At 37.5% G+C, this 18,426-nt stretch overlaps 3 protein-coding genes across 3 annotated transcripts; all 3 read right to left on the reverse strand.

Annotated features, from left to right (window-relative positions):
• Positions 1 to 958: 958 nt before the first annotated feature.
• Positions 959 to 3,278, reverse strand: LOC121807167 (protein HHL1, chloroplastic-like). The gene is made up of 6 exons (XM_042207369.1): positions 2,950 to 3,278; positions 2,491 to 2,628; positions 1,979 to 2,065; positions 1,850 to 1,897; positions 1,383 to 1,549; positions 959 to 1,241 (listed from the first exon to the last, which is right to left on the reverse strand). The coding sequence occupies exons 1-6, from the start codon at positions 3,214 to 3,216 to the stop codon at positions 1,229 to 1,231; spliced, it is 720 nt and encodes a 239-aa protein (XP_042063303.1). The 5' UTR covers positions 3,217 to 3,278; the 3' UTR covers positions 959 to 1,228.
• A 2,226-nt stretch (positions 3,279 to 5,504) lies between these two features.
• On the reverse strand, positions 5,505 to 9,401 carry LOC121809664 (probable carboxylesterase 11). Its single transcript, XM_042210413.1, has 2 exons — positions 8,504 to 9,401; positions 5,505 to 6,286 (listed from the first exon to the last, which is right to left on the reverse strand). The coding sequence occupies exons 1-2, from the start codon at positions 9,202 to 9,204 to the stop codon at positions 5,746 to 5,748; spliced, it is 1,242 nt and encodes a 413-aa protein (XP_042066347.1). The 5' UTR covers positions 9,205 to 9,401; the 3' UTR covers positions 5,505 to 5,745.
• A 2,190-nt stretch (positions 9,402 to 11,591) lies between these two features.
• LOC121809384 (serine/threonine protein phosphatase 2A 57 kDa regulatory subunit B' theta isoform-like) lies at positions 11,592 to 15,593 on the reverse strand. The gene is made up of 2 exons (XM_042209967.1): positions 13,650 to 15,593; positions 11,592 to 12,140 (listed from the first exon to the last, which is right to left on the reverse strand). The coding sequence occupies exons 1-2, from the start codon at positions 14,853 to 14,855 to the stop codon at positions 11,808 to 11,810; spliced, it is 1,539 nt and encodes a 512-aa protein (XP_042065901.1). The 5' UTR covers positions 14,856 to 15,593; the 3' UTR covers positions 11,592 to 11,807.
• Positions 15,594 to 18,426: the final 2,833 nt, after the last annotated feature.

The raw sequence follows: 18,426 nt of genomic DNA on the forward strand, positions 1-18,426 counted from the left end.
ATATGTTCGCTTTTACTGCTTCTGTTGGGTTACGGTGGTGGAAATTAGGGTTTAATTTGGGTAGAACCGAATAAAGGTGGGATATTTAAAATCTCACTGATGTTACAAATTTAGCTAGTAGTACCGAATTTGACAGTGTTGAGGTTGGCAGTTTATGGTGAAGCTTCCATTATCATTGATTAATCAATTTATCTTACCATAACGAAAAGGGTTATTTTACACTTGACAATGTAGATATTAACAGTTTATGATGAAGCTTAGTTTATCTATCTTCCAAGTCAAAACAATATTGAGAAATGAATGATGCATTGATGCTTCGGCCTCAATTCTCTTCTCTGCTTTCGTGAAACAAGCTTTGATTTGCTGCATCATTGTACAAATAGTAGAATAATGATCTTGATCAAGTAGGTATTGTTGGTGTCACGAATATTGATGAATTCTACCTTATTTTCTCGTATGTTTTTAATGTATTTTGTAGCGCGAGTATGTGGTCTATCCTCCTGAAGCGCAACGGCCGCCATCCCCGGAGGAAATGAGGGAGATGGCAAGGGAAATAGCTCGCCAGAGAAAAGCAGCAAAGGATTCCCAATAAGTATAAGACATATACGGTCGTAGCCATAATAAGTTCAGACGCTACTACACTTATAAATCAGGTTCGCAATGTCTGTAAATTTGCTAATTTGTCAATGCTGTTACTCTATTTCCTCTTTGTTCATGTATAAGTCGACATTGTGTGGTGCTTTAATAATAAGTTGGTTTGTGTTCTGATTAATCAGTTTTTGTGAAGTTGTGACCAATAGATATATTGCATCTGTGGTAACTCGCACACATTGTTATTTTTCTCTTACTTTATTCTCTATCCACTTATCTTACAAAACAACACAACTACTAAACATACTAAGAGATAACTATAGAAAAATCTACAGGAAACAAGGATATTGCTCGATATGACACTTGATTAATACTACTAATTTTAGCATGATATCACACACTTGATTCGATTTCTATATTCAAAATCCATATAATATTCACAACACCATAGCATGTTTCCCTGATCAATTCAAACGGTGAATATGCCAAGAAAAGTCATCTCAAAGTTATAATTCAAGGACAGATCTAAAGCTAAAAGATGACTGGAATATGAAACTGTTCTATATAAACAAATGATGTGGTGATTGTTGTCCATGCCTCTGTAAAGTCTTTAACTTCTTTCTCTGGCAGTGTAGATTCAGCTCTTCACCCTGATAAGAATTCACATCTAGTCAGTCACGACAAGATGAAGATACAAAGAACACACAAAATTGTGTAAAGACGCGTCAAATATCCATATTCAAGTTCAACCACCATCGTTACTCTTGAATCTACAGAATTTCGAAACTCACGGAGATTTCTCCTTGGATTTTTCTTTAGGAGCCTCTTTAGTAACTTCGTCTTCTGACGAATCATCTCCCGTGTCCAAGAATGTCATCTTCCCGAAAGATTCTTTGGCGTCGCCAAAGAAGTCCTTCACCTTGTCAACAACGGTTTTGAGTTCTTCTGGTCTGGGAAGCTGCAAAATTACCCCCAAAACGCGATGCTTGTTAAGAGCACACACATGGAAGAATAAAATGTGCTCGTAGCAAGTGGCACATCATTCGTGCCACATAATTTAAGAGCCGAGTATAAATCAGACTAAAATTATAGAAGCAGAACAGCCATGTGAAATCTTTTTCATCGACATCCAAGGCTGAAGTGACAGATTTGTCAGATCAATTTCTGCCGTCTTCTATTAGTTACATGAAACAATTCTACATATTTAACCATGTGAGCAAGAAAAGGTGAATGCGGGCAGCTAAGTACTAATATATACCTCGATTACATCATTCGCAGCAAGTGCGGCCCTCAAATTGTTATTTTCCTGGCATGTTAGAAGTAAGAGTTAGAAATTTTCAGGTAGCATTAGGATCTGGAGACCGAAACAAGAGATTCGAATCATTACAACAAGTTTGTAGCCGTATCGGAAATCTCTGGCAGACCGCAACACACGAAACTGTTTCTGTGCCATCTTCTGTATTTCCTTTTCATCCTGTTACCATGGAACATACATCGTGCTTGCTTTATTTTCAATATCAAAATCAAATTGCAATAACATAATATATGACTCTTGGTGATTTATATGTGTTTATCCACAGCTTCTAAACTGCATAGTCTAATCCTATGATCATATCCACTTAGGACCTGTATCGGTTCCTACTATTACCTATGACTGGAGGCCATGTTTACTTTTATCTCTTGTTCAGTTGCACTTTTTCTCAAAAACTTGGCCCGTGACAAAATATCTTGACCCTTCTCCAAAGATTACACAGTATCTCACGATTATCCATCCCACACTCACCATGCGACTCATATAATATTATCTGGTCTAATGTACTCCAAACTTCACCTCAACGGATGAACAAATTCATCTGAGACTGAGAGATTTTATAGTATTATGGTGGGTTGAAAACTCACTTTATAGATGACTGCTGCAAGATTCCTAGCTAGAGTGTCTTTGTATATATATTTGCCAAGAAAATTATCCTTTGCAGCCACCATGATTTTTGCTGTTGTCCCACCAGTCACAATATTAAGAGGATACCAAAGGTAAACCTGCAAACATCAAAACACCATTTTTTTTCATTTCAAAGCTTCAGACACAAACCTTATAAGTTGCAAATTCACATAATCAGACAGCACACTAAAAAAAGATGACATCTTGATTTAATATTTTTATCAGGTTGAACACCCAATTCAACTACAATCAAGAAACTTGTAGCCCAAAACATAGATTAGACTGCAATTCAAGAATCATGATCACTTGGTTGTGCTTTCTACATGTTCCAAACCAATAAACACATCCAAAATTTCTCCTGAGATTGCAACAGAATGAAGAAAGCTTTGGCCCAAAAACATAAATTAGAGTGCAATTACATTAGCCATGCGAATGAAGACAACAAACTTGGGGTTGCCATCATCTTCAAGCTTGGGAAGAGGGGGCGGTGGGGTCCGCTGGTACTGTCGAGAAGCCATTCCTTTCTTGCCTTTAGCTTCAATCACCATCAATCTGTGGGGCTTTTGATTGGTTGAAGATGTTCTTGTCGAAAAGATTGAGTGTCTGATGACTGAATCACCCTGCATTCTTCCATTGGAGGATAAGGGGAGTCGCACCAATGGATTCAGAGACATCGCTACCTCCATAACCACACACCTCTCTCTCTCCCTCTCTTAATTTTGAGTACAAATTTTGAAGAATCATGATTCGGATGGGACCTTATGGCTAAGCCTTATCCACATAATTTTTCTTTGTATTTTTTGTTTTTTCTCCTTGCAACGTATTTTCTGGATTTACATCTGATTATCCATTTGCATGTTGTCTCATTTTCACTACAAATACAATATTCTAGTACTTGTTAGGCCATCCACATCAATGTCTTCATACCGTCTCATCCCTTAACCGTCTCATCCCTTACTTATTTATGGGCCTCACTGCACTTTTTACTCCATCTCTTAACTAAGAGATAGCACATGCATCCCTCCATCTCTTAAACATCTCATCCCTTAACCATTCATTCAATTTCATTTTTTATATTTATTTCCAACAAATTCAATTAATAAAAACACACTTCATTAAATAAAAGAAAATTACAATTTAAAATCCTAAAAAAATACAAAAAACACATAATTAAAATCTTAAAAATAAAATAAAAAAGAACATAATTTAAAATACCAGAAATTAAAAATTGCACACTTAAATTATAAAAACTACTCCGTCGGCAAATCATCCCCGAAGGCGTTGGCAGTGCACCCAAGCTAGATCGAGGCGGAATACCAAGTTGACTTGTCAGATACTCAAAGCAAGCAAGATGGGTTTGATATTGGGCAGGCGTCATGCGGGAAGTGTCAGTCATCGTGGCGGTGAAGTACATGGACATTATGGTGGACGGCGGCCCTTGGGAGCCCGCCTGGCTTGATTCGCCTCGGCCTCGGCCCCTCCCCCTAGCCGCCTTGTTCCCTTGTGGCCGACGTCGTGTACCGGAGGAGCCCCCTACATCGGATGTCGGGAACTCAACCTCTTGTGAGGCGTTGCCTTCCCCACCCTCACTAGACGAGTATTGGCCAACCGCCGTATGCTTCATGCGTTTCGAGCTCGAGCCTGTGCTGAAATCGACACCGCCAGCCCACCTATATTGATATTTGATCGTCTCCCAAACATCAGGAAATTTGAAATCTTTGCCGGGGTCGAATTTGAAGACTCGCAAAGCCGCTCTCAGAATGTCGGATCCACTGGCTCCGTTTTGGTATTGCTCCGCTTCCCTCTTGTGGATCTCACAAAATAATTTGACATCTCTATCGGCTAGCTCAAAATGAGCGCGAAGCTTCTTCAGGTTGCGGTAGAAGGCCACCCTCGGCTTTTTTGCATTGTATACGTCGGTTGGCCTTATCCCAAAAACACTTGCGGGTTTGTTGATTCCCGAGAATGGAATCGTTCGACGTGTTGATCCAAGCGTCGAATAGAGTCATCGTCTCCGCTTGACGGCCGCCGTCCTCACGGTCCTCCACCACATCCGGAGTGTGTTCCTTCGGAACATCCTCCCTAATTTGGGATAATCCCAGCGTTTGTGTGTTCCTCGGACCGAGGGGACGATAGTATGCAAACTGGAAAAGATGGTGTTTGGTACGCCAGCGTCGACGAGCCTTGGGTGCTCGGCGATGAATCGGAACCGGTCGACAAACGCATTCAAGTCGTAGCCGCCGCCCTCGCCGCCGGAGTTTTCTTCACCGGACATTTTTGCAAAAATTGGAGAGGAAAGAGAGATGATATAATGTTTGTGAGAGTGTGAGTGTAGTGTTTGTGTGTGGAAAAAATGGAGAGGGAATTGTGTGTGTGTTTTAGTGTTATTTATAGATGAATGTGGGAAAAAAAGAAAAAAAAAAACGGTAAAAAAAAGGCCAAAAAAAAACGGTTAAATTTTTTTATTATTATTATTTTTCAGATTTTTTTTTAAAAAAATTTAAAAATATCCTAAAATCGACGTCCACTCGCAGAGCTGGCGAGTGCGCGTCACGCCCCAACCACTGCTCGCCACCTGGCCGACGCGCGTGGCGAGACAGCCCGCCAACCGCCCTCCCCCGGGCTACGAGACGAGACGGAGCTTCCGCATCGGTGTCTCGATGCAGTCTCGTCTCGCCGGGATGAGACCGAGCCCGCATTGAGACACCAATGCGGATGCTCTTACACTCTCTACAGTTTGAAAATAAAATATTAAATCACGAAGTTTCAACCTGTTACTTATTTTTATTTTATACTGGTATAAAAAATTTATATAAATTATTCAAAAAGTTTCATTTGTATTTTGTTTTAGTATATTTAAATATTTTCTGTATCAATATAAAATATAAAATAAAGATAAAACATTTTGTATAAATGGTGTAATTATCCAAACAAGACTTTTGAACACATTGGTAAAACTATCTTATAAAAAAGATTTTAATGTCTAAAAATAATAAAATAATTTATACATCCAAAACTAAAATGTACACTGAAAAACTATTGCACAAGAGAGATTAATACACGGAAAGAGAAACCAAAAACCTCAATACTCAAACCTGTACAAAAATGTATAGCAGCTCTCAGCCGATCGATCATACAATCAATCAGTACCACTCATTCATTCCCCACCACAAAATCACTTCAAATCGTGTGGCCTCAGTTCCATCTAAATCTTGCTAGTAAGATAGCTCGTTGCCTCTCAAAGATATATACTTCTTCATCCATATAGCAATGTCCTCGCAGCAAGCCTGAGCCTGCGGAGTCTTGAGCAGCGCATCGAGCGTTGCAAACTCATGGATCGAGTCCTTGTAGTCGAGAACAGGGGCGTCTATCTTGACCTTCCGAAGCTCGTCTGCATAAGAAATGGCGCGGTCGCGCATCCAATCATGCTCGCCGGTGATGGTCAGAGTCGGTGGCATGTACTTGAGGGCAACTTCCCGAGCGTGGTTGAGAGGGTTGGCTGCCGGATGGTCCAGGCTGAACTCGGCTTCTGGTAGAAACAGCTTCCACACGAGCAAGGCCATGGATTTGTCGTAGAGGTATGAATGAGACGACAGTTTGATCTCTGATGGAGTGGGGATGCTTCCGAGGAAGAAAGGGTACATCAGAACTTGAGCTACCACTCTTATCGGATCGAGGAGCTTTCCTGCCTTGGCGGAATATTGTGCGACGTAGTTGGCAATGTTCGCACCGCAGCTCGCTCCAAGAACAACACACCTGGTTTCAAACATGTTGAGAAATCAGCATCTCTTGTACTGTTCAAGCAGACTTAGTGACAATAAATTTACATTAAAATGAAGCAACATTAAAAATGTTAATATGCAAACCATGAAGCATAAACAATCATATTCATATGCATCAAATTCAACAAAATCAAACACATTGGCAAAAAAATCAGTCTCGATTTCAAGAATATCAGCTCAATCTTAGATTCAACAGAGGATATATGCCCTAGATAAATCACCATGAAGCGTAAACAAACAGATAAATAAATTCAACAAAAATCAAACGCAAATTGGAAAAAATTCAAGATCAGCTAAGCAAGCATTAAAGCAACACAGTTTCAGTCTCCATTTCAAGAATCTTAGCTAATCTGAGCTTCAACATATCCAAGAAGAATTGCATCAGTTCATTGAAATCACTTCCAATTTTCTCTTTTAAGCCCACAAAGGAGGGAAATAAATGTAGCACAATAAACAATCATATGCATTAAATTCAAATCAAGTTATCAAACATAAAAGTTGCAAAACATTCAAGATCAACCAAGCAAGCATTAAAGAAGCGCAAAGATTCAGTCTCCATTTCAAGAATCTCAGCTAAATCTCACAGCTTACACAGAGGAAATACCTATATAAATCTGAATCAGTTCATTTAAATCAGTTCCAATATTCCCTTTTAAGTGATCTGGTATCACTATCTCACAAAGGGGAGGAATAACTGGAGCACGTTAAACCATATGCATTCAGGCCATGTTTGGCTGGCGGGAAGGTAAAGTTGAAAGGGAAAATGATTCCTAGGAAAATGAATCCCGGGAATATGATTCCCAATAACTTTATTTTCCTGTGTTTGGAAAATATCAAGATTTTAAATTTTATATTTGATTGAAACATCAACCTGAAAATATACTTATTATATTTTATTTATAAAGAACAATAATAAAAAAAACCTAATAAACTATTAATTGCAAATAATAATAATTATTATATTATTATATTTATTATTACGATGTATAGTTTAAATATGGATCATCCATCACAATATATAATAATACAATTATAATTATAGTTACAAGGAGTATTATAATAATAAATATTATATTATTATTATTATTGTTATTATTATTATACTTACAGATATTATAATTAAATAAATTTTATAATATAAAATTTTACTACGATTTTATTAATTAATTATTAATTTATAAAATAGTAATTAGTATTTATTACTATTATACAGTAATTTATATTATATAATTATATTTTAATTATTTAATAAATTATTAATTATTATTATGATAATAACAATTATATATAAATATTATAATAACATGGTTATAATTATGATAGTTTTAATTATAGTTATTTTTATATTGAAATTAAGTATGATTTATAATTTTAAATTATTTTTAAAATATTGTAATTAATAATAATAATAATAATATATTGCATTAAATATGTAAGAATCCTAAAATTGGGAAAAAGAATACCTAAGAAAAGTTAGGATTCAGAATCCTGAAAAGTTGTACTAACTTTCCTTGTTCTCAGGATTCTGATTACTTTCCCAGTTTGATTAAAAATCGAAACAAACACAGGAATTTAAAATTTAAGGAATCAGATTACTTTCCCAGACATAATCCTGGCAACCAAACATGGCCACAATTCCAACAAAATCAAACACATAATTGGAAAAAAATTATTCAGGATTAACTAAGCAAGCATTAGAGAATCACAAAGATTCAGTCTTGATTTCAAGAATCTCAGCTAAATCTTAGCTTCAACCGAGGATTTAGCTAGATAACACTGCATCAATTCATTGAAACCACTTCCAATTTCCCCTTTTAAGTGATCTAGTATTACTATCTCACAAAGGGGGAAATAAACAAAGCGCATTAAACAATCATATGCATTAGATTTAACAAAACCAAACACAAAATTGGCAAAGAATTCATAATCAACTAAGGAAGCATTAAAAAAGCACAAAGATTCAGTCTCCATATCAAGAATATCAACTAAGCAAGCACAAAGATTCACAATCTCACAAAAGGGGAAAAGAAATGAAGCAATATTAAACATGTCAATCTGCAAAACACGAAGCATAAACAATCATGTGCATTGAATTCAACAAAATCAAACGCAAATTGGCAAGAAAATTCACTCTCAATTTAATGAATATCAGCTAAATCTCAGCTTAAGCTTAAACAGAGGATATGTATACCTAGATAAATCAGCATGAGCAGCCAACCACGGCTCAGCCATGGAAGCCCCAAATCCATCAGCAATCTGCAACCTCCTCCCATCTCCTCCGCCACCGCCACCGCCACCGCTCCTCTTATTCCCCAACGACCGGCCCCACTCCGCCAAATTCGCCTGCTTCGCCAGCCAATTCAACACCTTCACACCATCCTCAAACGGCGCCGGATACCGACTCTCCGGCGCCAGCCTATACCCCACCGCCACCACCACCGCGTCGCATGATCTCGCCACCCTCCTGCAAAACACATCGTTCGCCACCGTGTCGCTTCCCCCGCTAACCCACCCCCCACCGTGGAATTGCAGAATAACCGGCAGCTTCCGGCAATTCCGCCCGCTGCTCTCCGGCAAATACCCGCCGTAAACGCCCGCGCCGCCCGGCGCCCCCTTCGGAACCCTAACCCTAAGGTTGGGGACCGATTTGGGGGAAACGAGGGCGGAGTCCGGGAGGAAAATCCGCAGAGAGAGGGGGGTTAAGGGGTCGATGTGGAGGTCCTTGGTGGCGACGCCGTCGTCGGAGAAGCTGGGGTTAGCGGCAGCCACGGCTTCATCGGGGCGGATTGCGATCCCGTAGGGGTCAATTGCGGCGTCGATCAAGGTGAGGAGCTTGCGTTTGAGGAAGAATTTGAAGAGGACGCTGTACAATTTGACTGTGACGGTCGGCATTGTTGATTCACACGCAGAAATGGAAGCATTTATCGAAGGGAATTTTCTGCGTGTGTGAAAAAAGATTTGAATTTTACATGGAGAAAGATAGATTTGAACGAGACTGATTCAATTCCATGGATGATGGTGATGAGAGAGAGCTTCTAGAGAGAATATTTTCCAGAGTTTTGAATGTATTTTGTTTATATATTTATTGTTGTGAAAATGTGACTGATAATTTGATTCCAAGCAGGACTTTGGTGCCAGCATTGATTGGTTGTACCATTTGCTGGAAGTTACAACGGCTGCCAATAAGAGCATCTCCAGTGGGCGGATGTCCCACTCGGACATCCATTAAGACATCCCGAAAACACCTCCCGCCACGTCACTAGGACTTCCCATCCCACTGCCACGTCACTAGGACATCCCCTTCACAATCCGCCCTTCCCATCGCCCTTCCCACTAGGACTTCCCGCAATAAAAAAAATCACAAATTCACAAATAAAACAATTTACGTTTACGGAAATAAAATTTCAACACGAATACGAACGGGAAAAATTAATAACTTCATTTAAAAAAAAGCATACATGATTTGAAAAAAAAATTACATAGTAATAAAACAAAAAAAAGTACTAACATCAACGTCAACCCTTCCGCGTCCAAACCTCTTCGATAATATCGTTCTGAAGTCGAACATGGGCATCTGTTTGCCGCATGTCGGCAAATGCACGCATCCGCTCGACCTCTCCATGAGGTACCCCCATATTCACATTCGCGGTGGCCACGCCGTGACTTGGACCTGCACCCGTATCATCTTCATTGGTCCACAGAGTCAGTTCCGCACCTTCATTTTTTACAATCATGTTGTGCATTATGATACATGCGTACATGACATCGCCGATGTTGGGAATATACCACTGCCGTGCAGGACCCTTGACTACCGCCCATCGACTCTGGAGCACACCAAATGCTCGCTCCACATCCTTGCGCGCTGCTTCCTGACGGCTCGCAAAGTATGACTTCTTTTGTCCGAGCGGATGCTTGATTGTCTTCACAAAGACGGGCCAGTTTGGGTATATCCCATCTGCCAGATAGTATCCCATATTGTGCTGGTTGCCGTTGGCGACAAAACTGATGGCGGGACCAACGCCCGCGCACTGAGCATTGAACATGGGCGACGACTGGAGAACGTTGATGTCGTTGTTCGACCCGACGACTCCAAAATAAGCATGTCATATCCACAGCCGGTAGTCAGCTACAGCTTCTAGGATCATCGTGGGATGCTTGGCTTTGAAGCCAGTAATGTACATCCCCTTCCAGGCGGCGGGGCAGTTCTTCCACTCCCAATGCATACAATCTATGTTGCCCAACATCTCAGGGAACCCGTGGACCGACCCATGCATATCTACCAGACTCTGGCAGTCTTCGGGGCTCGGACTCCGAAGATACCGCACACCGAATATCGCTCTCACGTCCGCCATTGGAGATGCTCTAATAGTCGCCTTATTTTGTTTTAAAATTAAACTATTGGAGAATCTATTGAGAATTTGGTCATTTGGGGCGGGTTGAAATAATTGGCGTTTTAATTATTTGTAAGAGATATGAATGGATTGTGTTTAAATGCAGATTTAGGAAACAGAACTTGTGATGGTTAAGAAAGTCCAGGTGACATCGTCAAAAGGTAGGAGTTGTGTAGCGATTGTTACTGATAAAATGATAAAGAGTGACAGATAAAAAATGAAAATGAATATCAACTCACAAGAGTTGGGTTGATCGTTTGGATATTGGGGTTGGTGATGTCTCTAAATGCCGAATTTAATAAAAAAATTCAATCTTTATGCTATTTGCCCCACTTGAATATACATTCCTTTTAATCCATTGCCTCAAAATCTCAAATCCATTTGAATTATATAATGGATTAATGCATAATTTTGTGGGATGGACTCAAAAGTAAAGAATGCATATTCTTATGGGATGAATAGAGTATGTTGTGATGCCCATTGAAAATCAAATTGTCAAAGATGGTATGATTTGGAGAGGAGAATTAGAGAGAAAAAGGACTTCAAAAATTGACTTGAGAAATGAAAAAAATGTTAAAATAATGAATAAAATGAAAAGTAAAACGTCCAAAAACATCTTAAGTGCAAATTTGCAAGTTAAAATATATGCAAATTGCAAATTTCATTCTTAAATATTTAAATCGTCCTAATATTTTAAAACTTAATTCATTAAAATTAAACAATTGAAATAAAAATGACATAATTAAAATTTAAAAAGAACATAATTTGTTTTCCAAAAAAATAAAAATAACACAAAACAGACTACCATAATAATTTCATATTATTTGAATGGAGCAAGAGTAAACCTAATTTAGGCTTATTAAGAGATTTCTTAACAAAATACAGATATACGAAATAAATATCCTTAAATTGGCTGCCATAAAAAGAAACTGAAATTCAGCATGTCACAAAAATCAAAAGAAATACACCTAACGTCTAATTATGAAGCTCATCTCAACCCTCATGCAAACCACAAAAAGGGAAAGAATATATAGAAATTGACAAAAATTCAGAAAATCAAAAGAAATATGAGAACAAATCTTCAAGAAACAAAAACAATCCAGTTCAAGGACCAGCAACAGCTCCATTATTTGCAGCCTTCTTAGCAGCAGCCACCTGTTCCAAGCGATTCCACGTGCTTTCGCGTCTCTCTCGGATGTCATTCTCCTTCGCTTCGTCGTCTTGGAATTTGATCTGGCAGGCCTTGAATAGGTCCGGGTCGAGATCATAGAAGAACTTGCGGACGTTCAAGGTCAGGCTGTGGACTGCCTGATTCCAGTGATGCCGAGCGTTCTTCTCCAGCACGGGGAAGATGATTGGAAGTATGACCTTGCGGTTCTGCTTTACCAGGTTCTCGATGTGGTCGTTGTTCCACAGAAACAAAGCCCTCTCCGCCACCTAATCGACAAATAAATACATGATCAGCCAAAAGATACAACTACAACACATTCTTTATATGAATTTACATCAACTATGGAAATATCAAGATTTCGTGCAAATTGGAGCACATTCAAGAACATCATTCTCGTATCCAAGGACCATTTTTCTCTAGTATCAGAAACTTCTATCTGCCAACCTTTTCACAAACTTTCATTTTCAAACAAAACAGGATAAACCATAAAAATTGGAAGACACTAATACTAAAAGCAATTGCAAATTTTTGTTTCATTTTTTAACAAAACATGACAGAGCATAAAATTGGAAGAAACTAATACTTAAGTCTAAAACCAATTGCAATTTTTGTAGACAGCTCTATATCATAGCACAAAGCAATAAGTTTAACAGGGCAAGGTAGTCTCAATGAGCATTGCTACATATGACAATATCTATACGATCCATTCTATACAACAATCTTCTTAAAATAAAGTTATTGCAAACGTTGTTTTACCGTTTCCAAACCATACCACTGATAACTATATGCATCCATTAAGTTCGCAATGACGGTCAAGATTTCTTTTTCCCCCGACGAGAAGGATGGCACAAGGGTGAATGTTCTTGCCCCAGCCTTGTAATCCTCGAATACGTAATAAATCTTAGTGCTTTCTATGCGTTACATCTGCAGTTTGTCTTCCAAGTTTTTAAGTTCATTAGCCACCTATAAGCGAATCTAGTTTGGATTCAATCAAATTACAAGTACAAATTATTAGTAATTGATAAGATAAAGTATCCTCATAAAGAGCAGCATCCTATCCTATGGATATGGGATCAGGAACCACACGTGAAACAAGGAGAAATATATCCCGTTTAAATAAACGGTTGAAGCCAGGGCAAGGTGTGGGTTACATCACCAGTCCCTCCTACTCATCACCCATCACTATCTTCGGTAATAAACTGTATGAGGTTTATGACATGGAAATTCCCACCTGAAATTACTATACCAGTGGCCCATTAATGTGACCACGTGCAGTCTTCAGTTCTCTATGGAGAAACTCAACAATCATTGCAATCATTTCTATTTCGATTGCCATATCTCGGTTATAAGCTTAAATGCAGATATTAAAGCTAAGCTAAGTTCAATTTTCCAAAGGAGTTCACAGCGTTATGATACTGGAGAAAAAACACGTATAAATAATGAAAATAATAACACGTTCAAATAGTAATTGACTGAACCACACTTCGTACGAAAAGGTAGTATACAATCTGAACCTCGAAATATGAAGCACGCAACAAGTTGCAGATCCCACCCCGATTGGCATATGCATCAATCATCAATGACCTCAACTCATCATAAATTCATAATACGAACTATTAATGAGCTAAATCCCATCGTCAAAAAAAGATTGGTGTATAAAAGTTCTAGGAGGCCATAGGAACATATCAAAGATTCTTAGAAACAGGCATTCAAACAAAATTCAGAATGAATTAAACACCAGCAAGCAAAGGATTCGGGGAGTGTATAATAAGTACCTGAAAGTGCAAACTATTCAAGCTTCGCGAAATTTGATGAAACAAAGGTACCATACAGCGCTGGAATTCTGGCGCCTGAGTAGCTTCCAAGACCTCCTCGAGCTCATTTAGAAACAGAACTTCCTTCGAGCTGTTTGTAACGGGCCAGTACTTAATCAGTCCCCTGATAATAATATCAGCAAGCTTGCAGTCTTTCTCGACAAATTGCGTAATGCAGTAAGATAACTGCTGATGATACATCCCCAAACATTTCGGCTTATGCAGAGGAATCAAAGTCCTGACAAGAAACAGTTTATGTTCCTCTTTGAGCGGCAGAGCAAACCCGTTGATTATGCTGCCAAGGACTTCAAGAAACTCAGCAATACCATTGTGTTTCTCTGTCTCAAAAACAAAATGGTAGAATATGTTATTGATCGATTTCCTAATGAAGGGCCGGTGCACCATGAACTTCCCATAGATGCGGTGCAGTATGGTTTTCAAATACTCCCTCTCCCTAGGATCTTCAGAGTCGAAGAGGCCGAGCAGTTTCAGCACAAAGGAATGATCCACATATCTTTTGGCAATTTTTGGATCTGTCTCTGGCGAAGCAACAAACCTCAGCAAGAATTCATACACAACTTGCAAATGAGACCACGCGGGATCCATTGCAGGCTCTTCCTCTTCCAAATCAACGCCATCAACGAGCTTGTTCTCCCTAGGCTGAGGCGTGAACTCCCTAAAGATGTTGGCCGACACCATCTTAACAGCCTCCTGCATCACATTTTCACTAAACTTCCCACTTGCAGAAGTCAAGTACTCGACTAACTCTAACAAAGTCTGCCGCTTGATTTCTTTCTCTTTGAGATTCTTCGTGGGGTCAGTGAAGTCAAATTCGACACAACACATCTTCACCTTCCTGATGAACAAGAGCTGCTTCTCAGAGCTCGGGACATCCCTAAAGCTTGACAACGCTTCATACGAAGCAGAAGCTATGTTTACATCCCCTCTCAAGTTCCTATCTCGAAGAAACCTATCATCTACGTTGTTGCGAACGCTTAAAACTGAGAACGGGGCAGTGATAGCATTAGCATCATCCACTGCACTGCTCAATCTCTTGTTCCCCCCTTCATTTCTCTTCGAAGCAGTCGAAGAACTTGAGGAGGGGCTAGGCTCTCCTCCAGATTTTGAGCTCTTCCTTGGAATCTTACTAAATATCTTGTTAATCATGTTAAGAGTAACTAACTAAAACCAATACCAACCCCAAAAAAACTCACAATCAAAACAAACTGAATCAACACACAAAACTCTCTCTCCTTTCTTTCTTTCTCCACAAACCCTCAAACACAGATGCAAAAGTCAAGAAACAGTATTAACATTAAAGAATTCATGAGCTCGAGGCTTGACTCACCAAAATTGCTGAATACGCGTCAACCCTTGTGCACTTTTTCTCAATCTCCTTGATTTAACTAATCAAAGGGGGCAAAGACCACTTTTTTAAATGCAGAAACCCCCTCTCAACCAAAGATCAAGAAACCCCACTAGTGTCGCAGTCAATACATACGACCCCATGCCTCCTTCATGCCTTAATCAAAATTTCCCACTTTTCACTCAAAAATCCAATCTTTGCATTAAATTTGCAATATTTTGACTTAAACTCCGAGACCCAGAAATCAACTTCACAAACCCACAGAAGCAAACGATCAGAAAACTCAATAATCCCACAGAAAACTGCAGCAAATGCTAAAATTAAAGCTTAACCAAATCAAGAACTTCAAAATTCGAACAAATGGAATAAGCAAAAAGATAGATTTTTGTTGAAGAAATGGAGGAATTCAAAATCTGCACAATACACGAGGCAGTGTTAGAACGACGGGGCAAGGTTAAATGAGATGGAAAGGGAACAAACTTCACTATTCTGCTTTCTGCTTGAAATTCCTTTTACTTTCTCTCTCCCCTTATCTGTAATTTTCTTTATTTAATTTATTTGTAATTTGTTGACTCGCAATACTTGTGTTTGATTAATTAGGAGTAGCCGAGTAGGACAGTTTCAATTTAATCACAGATAATTATCCACATTCATCTCAGGTCAAAGTCAAAAGAAGCGCTTCATTCCTCTTAATTTGTGTTCTAAGAAGTTTGTTTATCATCAATTGATTCAATTTACTATTTAATAATTCGATAAATAAGTTTGGTGGCAACAACCAAATACTGATTAATACTGACTTTTAAAAGATCAGTTGACTGCAAAATTTTTTAAAAATGTATAGAAAGCAGTTAATAGAACATAATTTCAATTTTATTACTATATATTGGATGAATTTTATAATGAAATATAAATGTGATGATTTTAGAGATGTTAATTGAATTAATTCGTTCAAATTCGAATAAGTTCTATTCGAATTGTGGTTCAATCATACCATAATTTTATTCGTTTATAAATTTCAGGCCGTACTTTAAAGTCTACATACATGGGCATAGATAAAATATTTTATACTCCTACTAGTACTAATACTCATTCTATCGAAACCTTTTTATCATTCTCAAAGTTATATATCTATTGATTTCATAATAAAATAACTTATGAAATATGCAATATGTCTTACTAATATACTCTTACTATCGAATACTAGTACCTTTTTCCTATTCTCAAAGTTAAAAAAAAATTATTAATTTGATGTATATAAAGCCATGGACTAGAAGTAAAATTTGTAGAGTCAAATTTACCAGTCCCTTTACTAAATGATATTTAACCGTGGTTGAGTTGATTTAAAAATAAGTTGGCATGAAAAAAAAAGTAGGTGAAAATAGATTTAATTTCCCAAAAGTAAGCGATATTAAATCACAAAAAAATGTAATTATAAGATTTCAATCTGATCAGAATGAATTAAATATCGAATGACAAATTTGTAATCTTAGTAGAAATTTGCATTATTTAAATTCGAACCTTGACCCCCTAAAACGACTTTTCAAAACAAATTAAGGATCTTTTGAATGATCTTTTGTTTTATTCTATTTTGTCTATTTGTTTACGATTCAAAAATGGATTTCTTGACTTACAATTAGAAGAGTAAAAAACATTTACAACGTGCTCATTTTACTTTGTTTAGGGTAGGGAAACAAAAAAAATACTCCATCGTATACACATACCCAATATTCGTCGGGTACATGCAACCCAATACTACTACCCGATAGACTATGTGGACTACGTCATTTTACTTTATAGTAGTATTTATGGTATCGAAAGCGAGTAAAATTTAGAATATTTTAGGTATCGTGTATTTTCTGAATACTCGATAGACTAAGTGATTTTTTAATAATCACTTTATTAATTAGCAAGGGTCTTTTTCAAAGATGATTTAAATGTGATTTTTTAACCAAGTACAAACTACACGCACAACAATGATGATATAACACCTTAAAACTTTTAATTCAACCATTTATTTCTATCAATTCTATAATTCCTTATAAACTAAGTAGTAGTATGTTATTTTTATTACTCATAAGGAGCTCTAGTATTTCATTAATCTTTGGCTATTTTTACCATAAAACTCTCGCTCTGCTATTTATAGTTAATGTGCTTAGCGGCCATGTTTACATCACACAAAAATACAATTAAACATAGTTCAGTTTGACATTTTACTTAAAAAATATACAACAAAAAAATAATAGTATTTTTTTTATTATTAAAGCTAAACTACTTTTCATTTTGTAGAGTCATAATATATATTTTGGGAATTCAACTTTATTTGAAAATTTAGACAATGTCCAAAACATGGGTTTTTGATACCCGATTGATTATTTCGGATACTCGCGTCAAGTAATTGAGAACTCGAACCAATAATGAGGTCGAGAATCGGATATAGTGTTAATGCATTTTCAAGTGTTGATACCTAATTTTTCAGAGTCGAATATTTAGATTATCGGTTTTCCTACCCTGACTTTGTCTATGATTTATGAACATAAATTGGTATCATAAACAATAAAATTAGACTTTATATTGGCCAAATATAATACGGTCCCACAACATTTTTCGTGTGTCTATTATTAGAATTTTCTCTAATTTTTCAATTGAGATTGTTTTAAAATATTCTTTTATTAAAATAACATTGCGCAATGTTAGTGGAAAGACCCAATATATATTATTTTATATTTTACTACATGATTAAAGTGAGACTAATTTATTAGATGGGGACATGGACAAGACAGAAAAAATAAGACCAAGGAAGAGCAAAGCAAGAAAGCATATACGAATGAAATTCATCGGACTGAGCACAATGTAAAGATCATCGATCGTTAGAGTGAGAAGGTAGAAGTTGTGCAACAACGGCCATCATTGGCATAGATGATGGACGAAGAACGAAAGCAGACCTCAATCCCGAACACTGAGACGCCATTGTCGCACCACGAGGTCGACAACCGCTCCGAAGGTAGCTGTAGCTCGATAATAATAGAAACTAAGTGGGTTGACCCCGAGGAAACATATATACATTTGACCGATGTGGGATGCACCCATATCATAAAACTCTTACTTTAACCTATGCTGAAGCAATGTAGGTTGTACCTATCTATATCATAACATGAGACTCTTGAAAAATAATGGGAATCATGTAGTATAAAGATTCCATTTTTATTTTCATGAAAAAGATAATCTAATTTATGAATTGACATGCAAGAATGGCCCAATTATAATGATCTTTTTAGAAACCACGGGCCAAATAAAAGTGATACTTAAATTGACTTTTATGTTTTTTTTACTAAATAAAATCGAGCTTGCACCAATAAATTCGTCAAGTGCTTC

Source organism: Salvia splendens, chromosome 6 (assembly GCF_004379255.2).
Source record: "Salvia splendens isolate huo1 chromosome 6, SspV2, whole genome shotgun sequence".
Classification (NCBI taxonomy): Eukaryota; Viridiplantae; Streptophyta; class Magnoliopsida; order Lamiales; family Lamiaceae; genus Salvia; species Salvia splendens.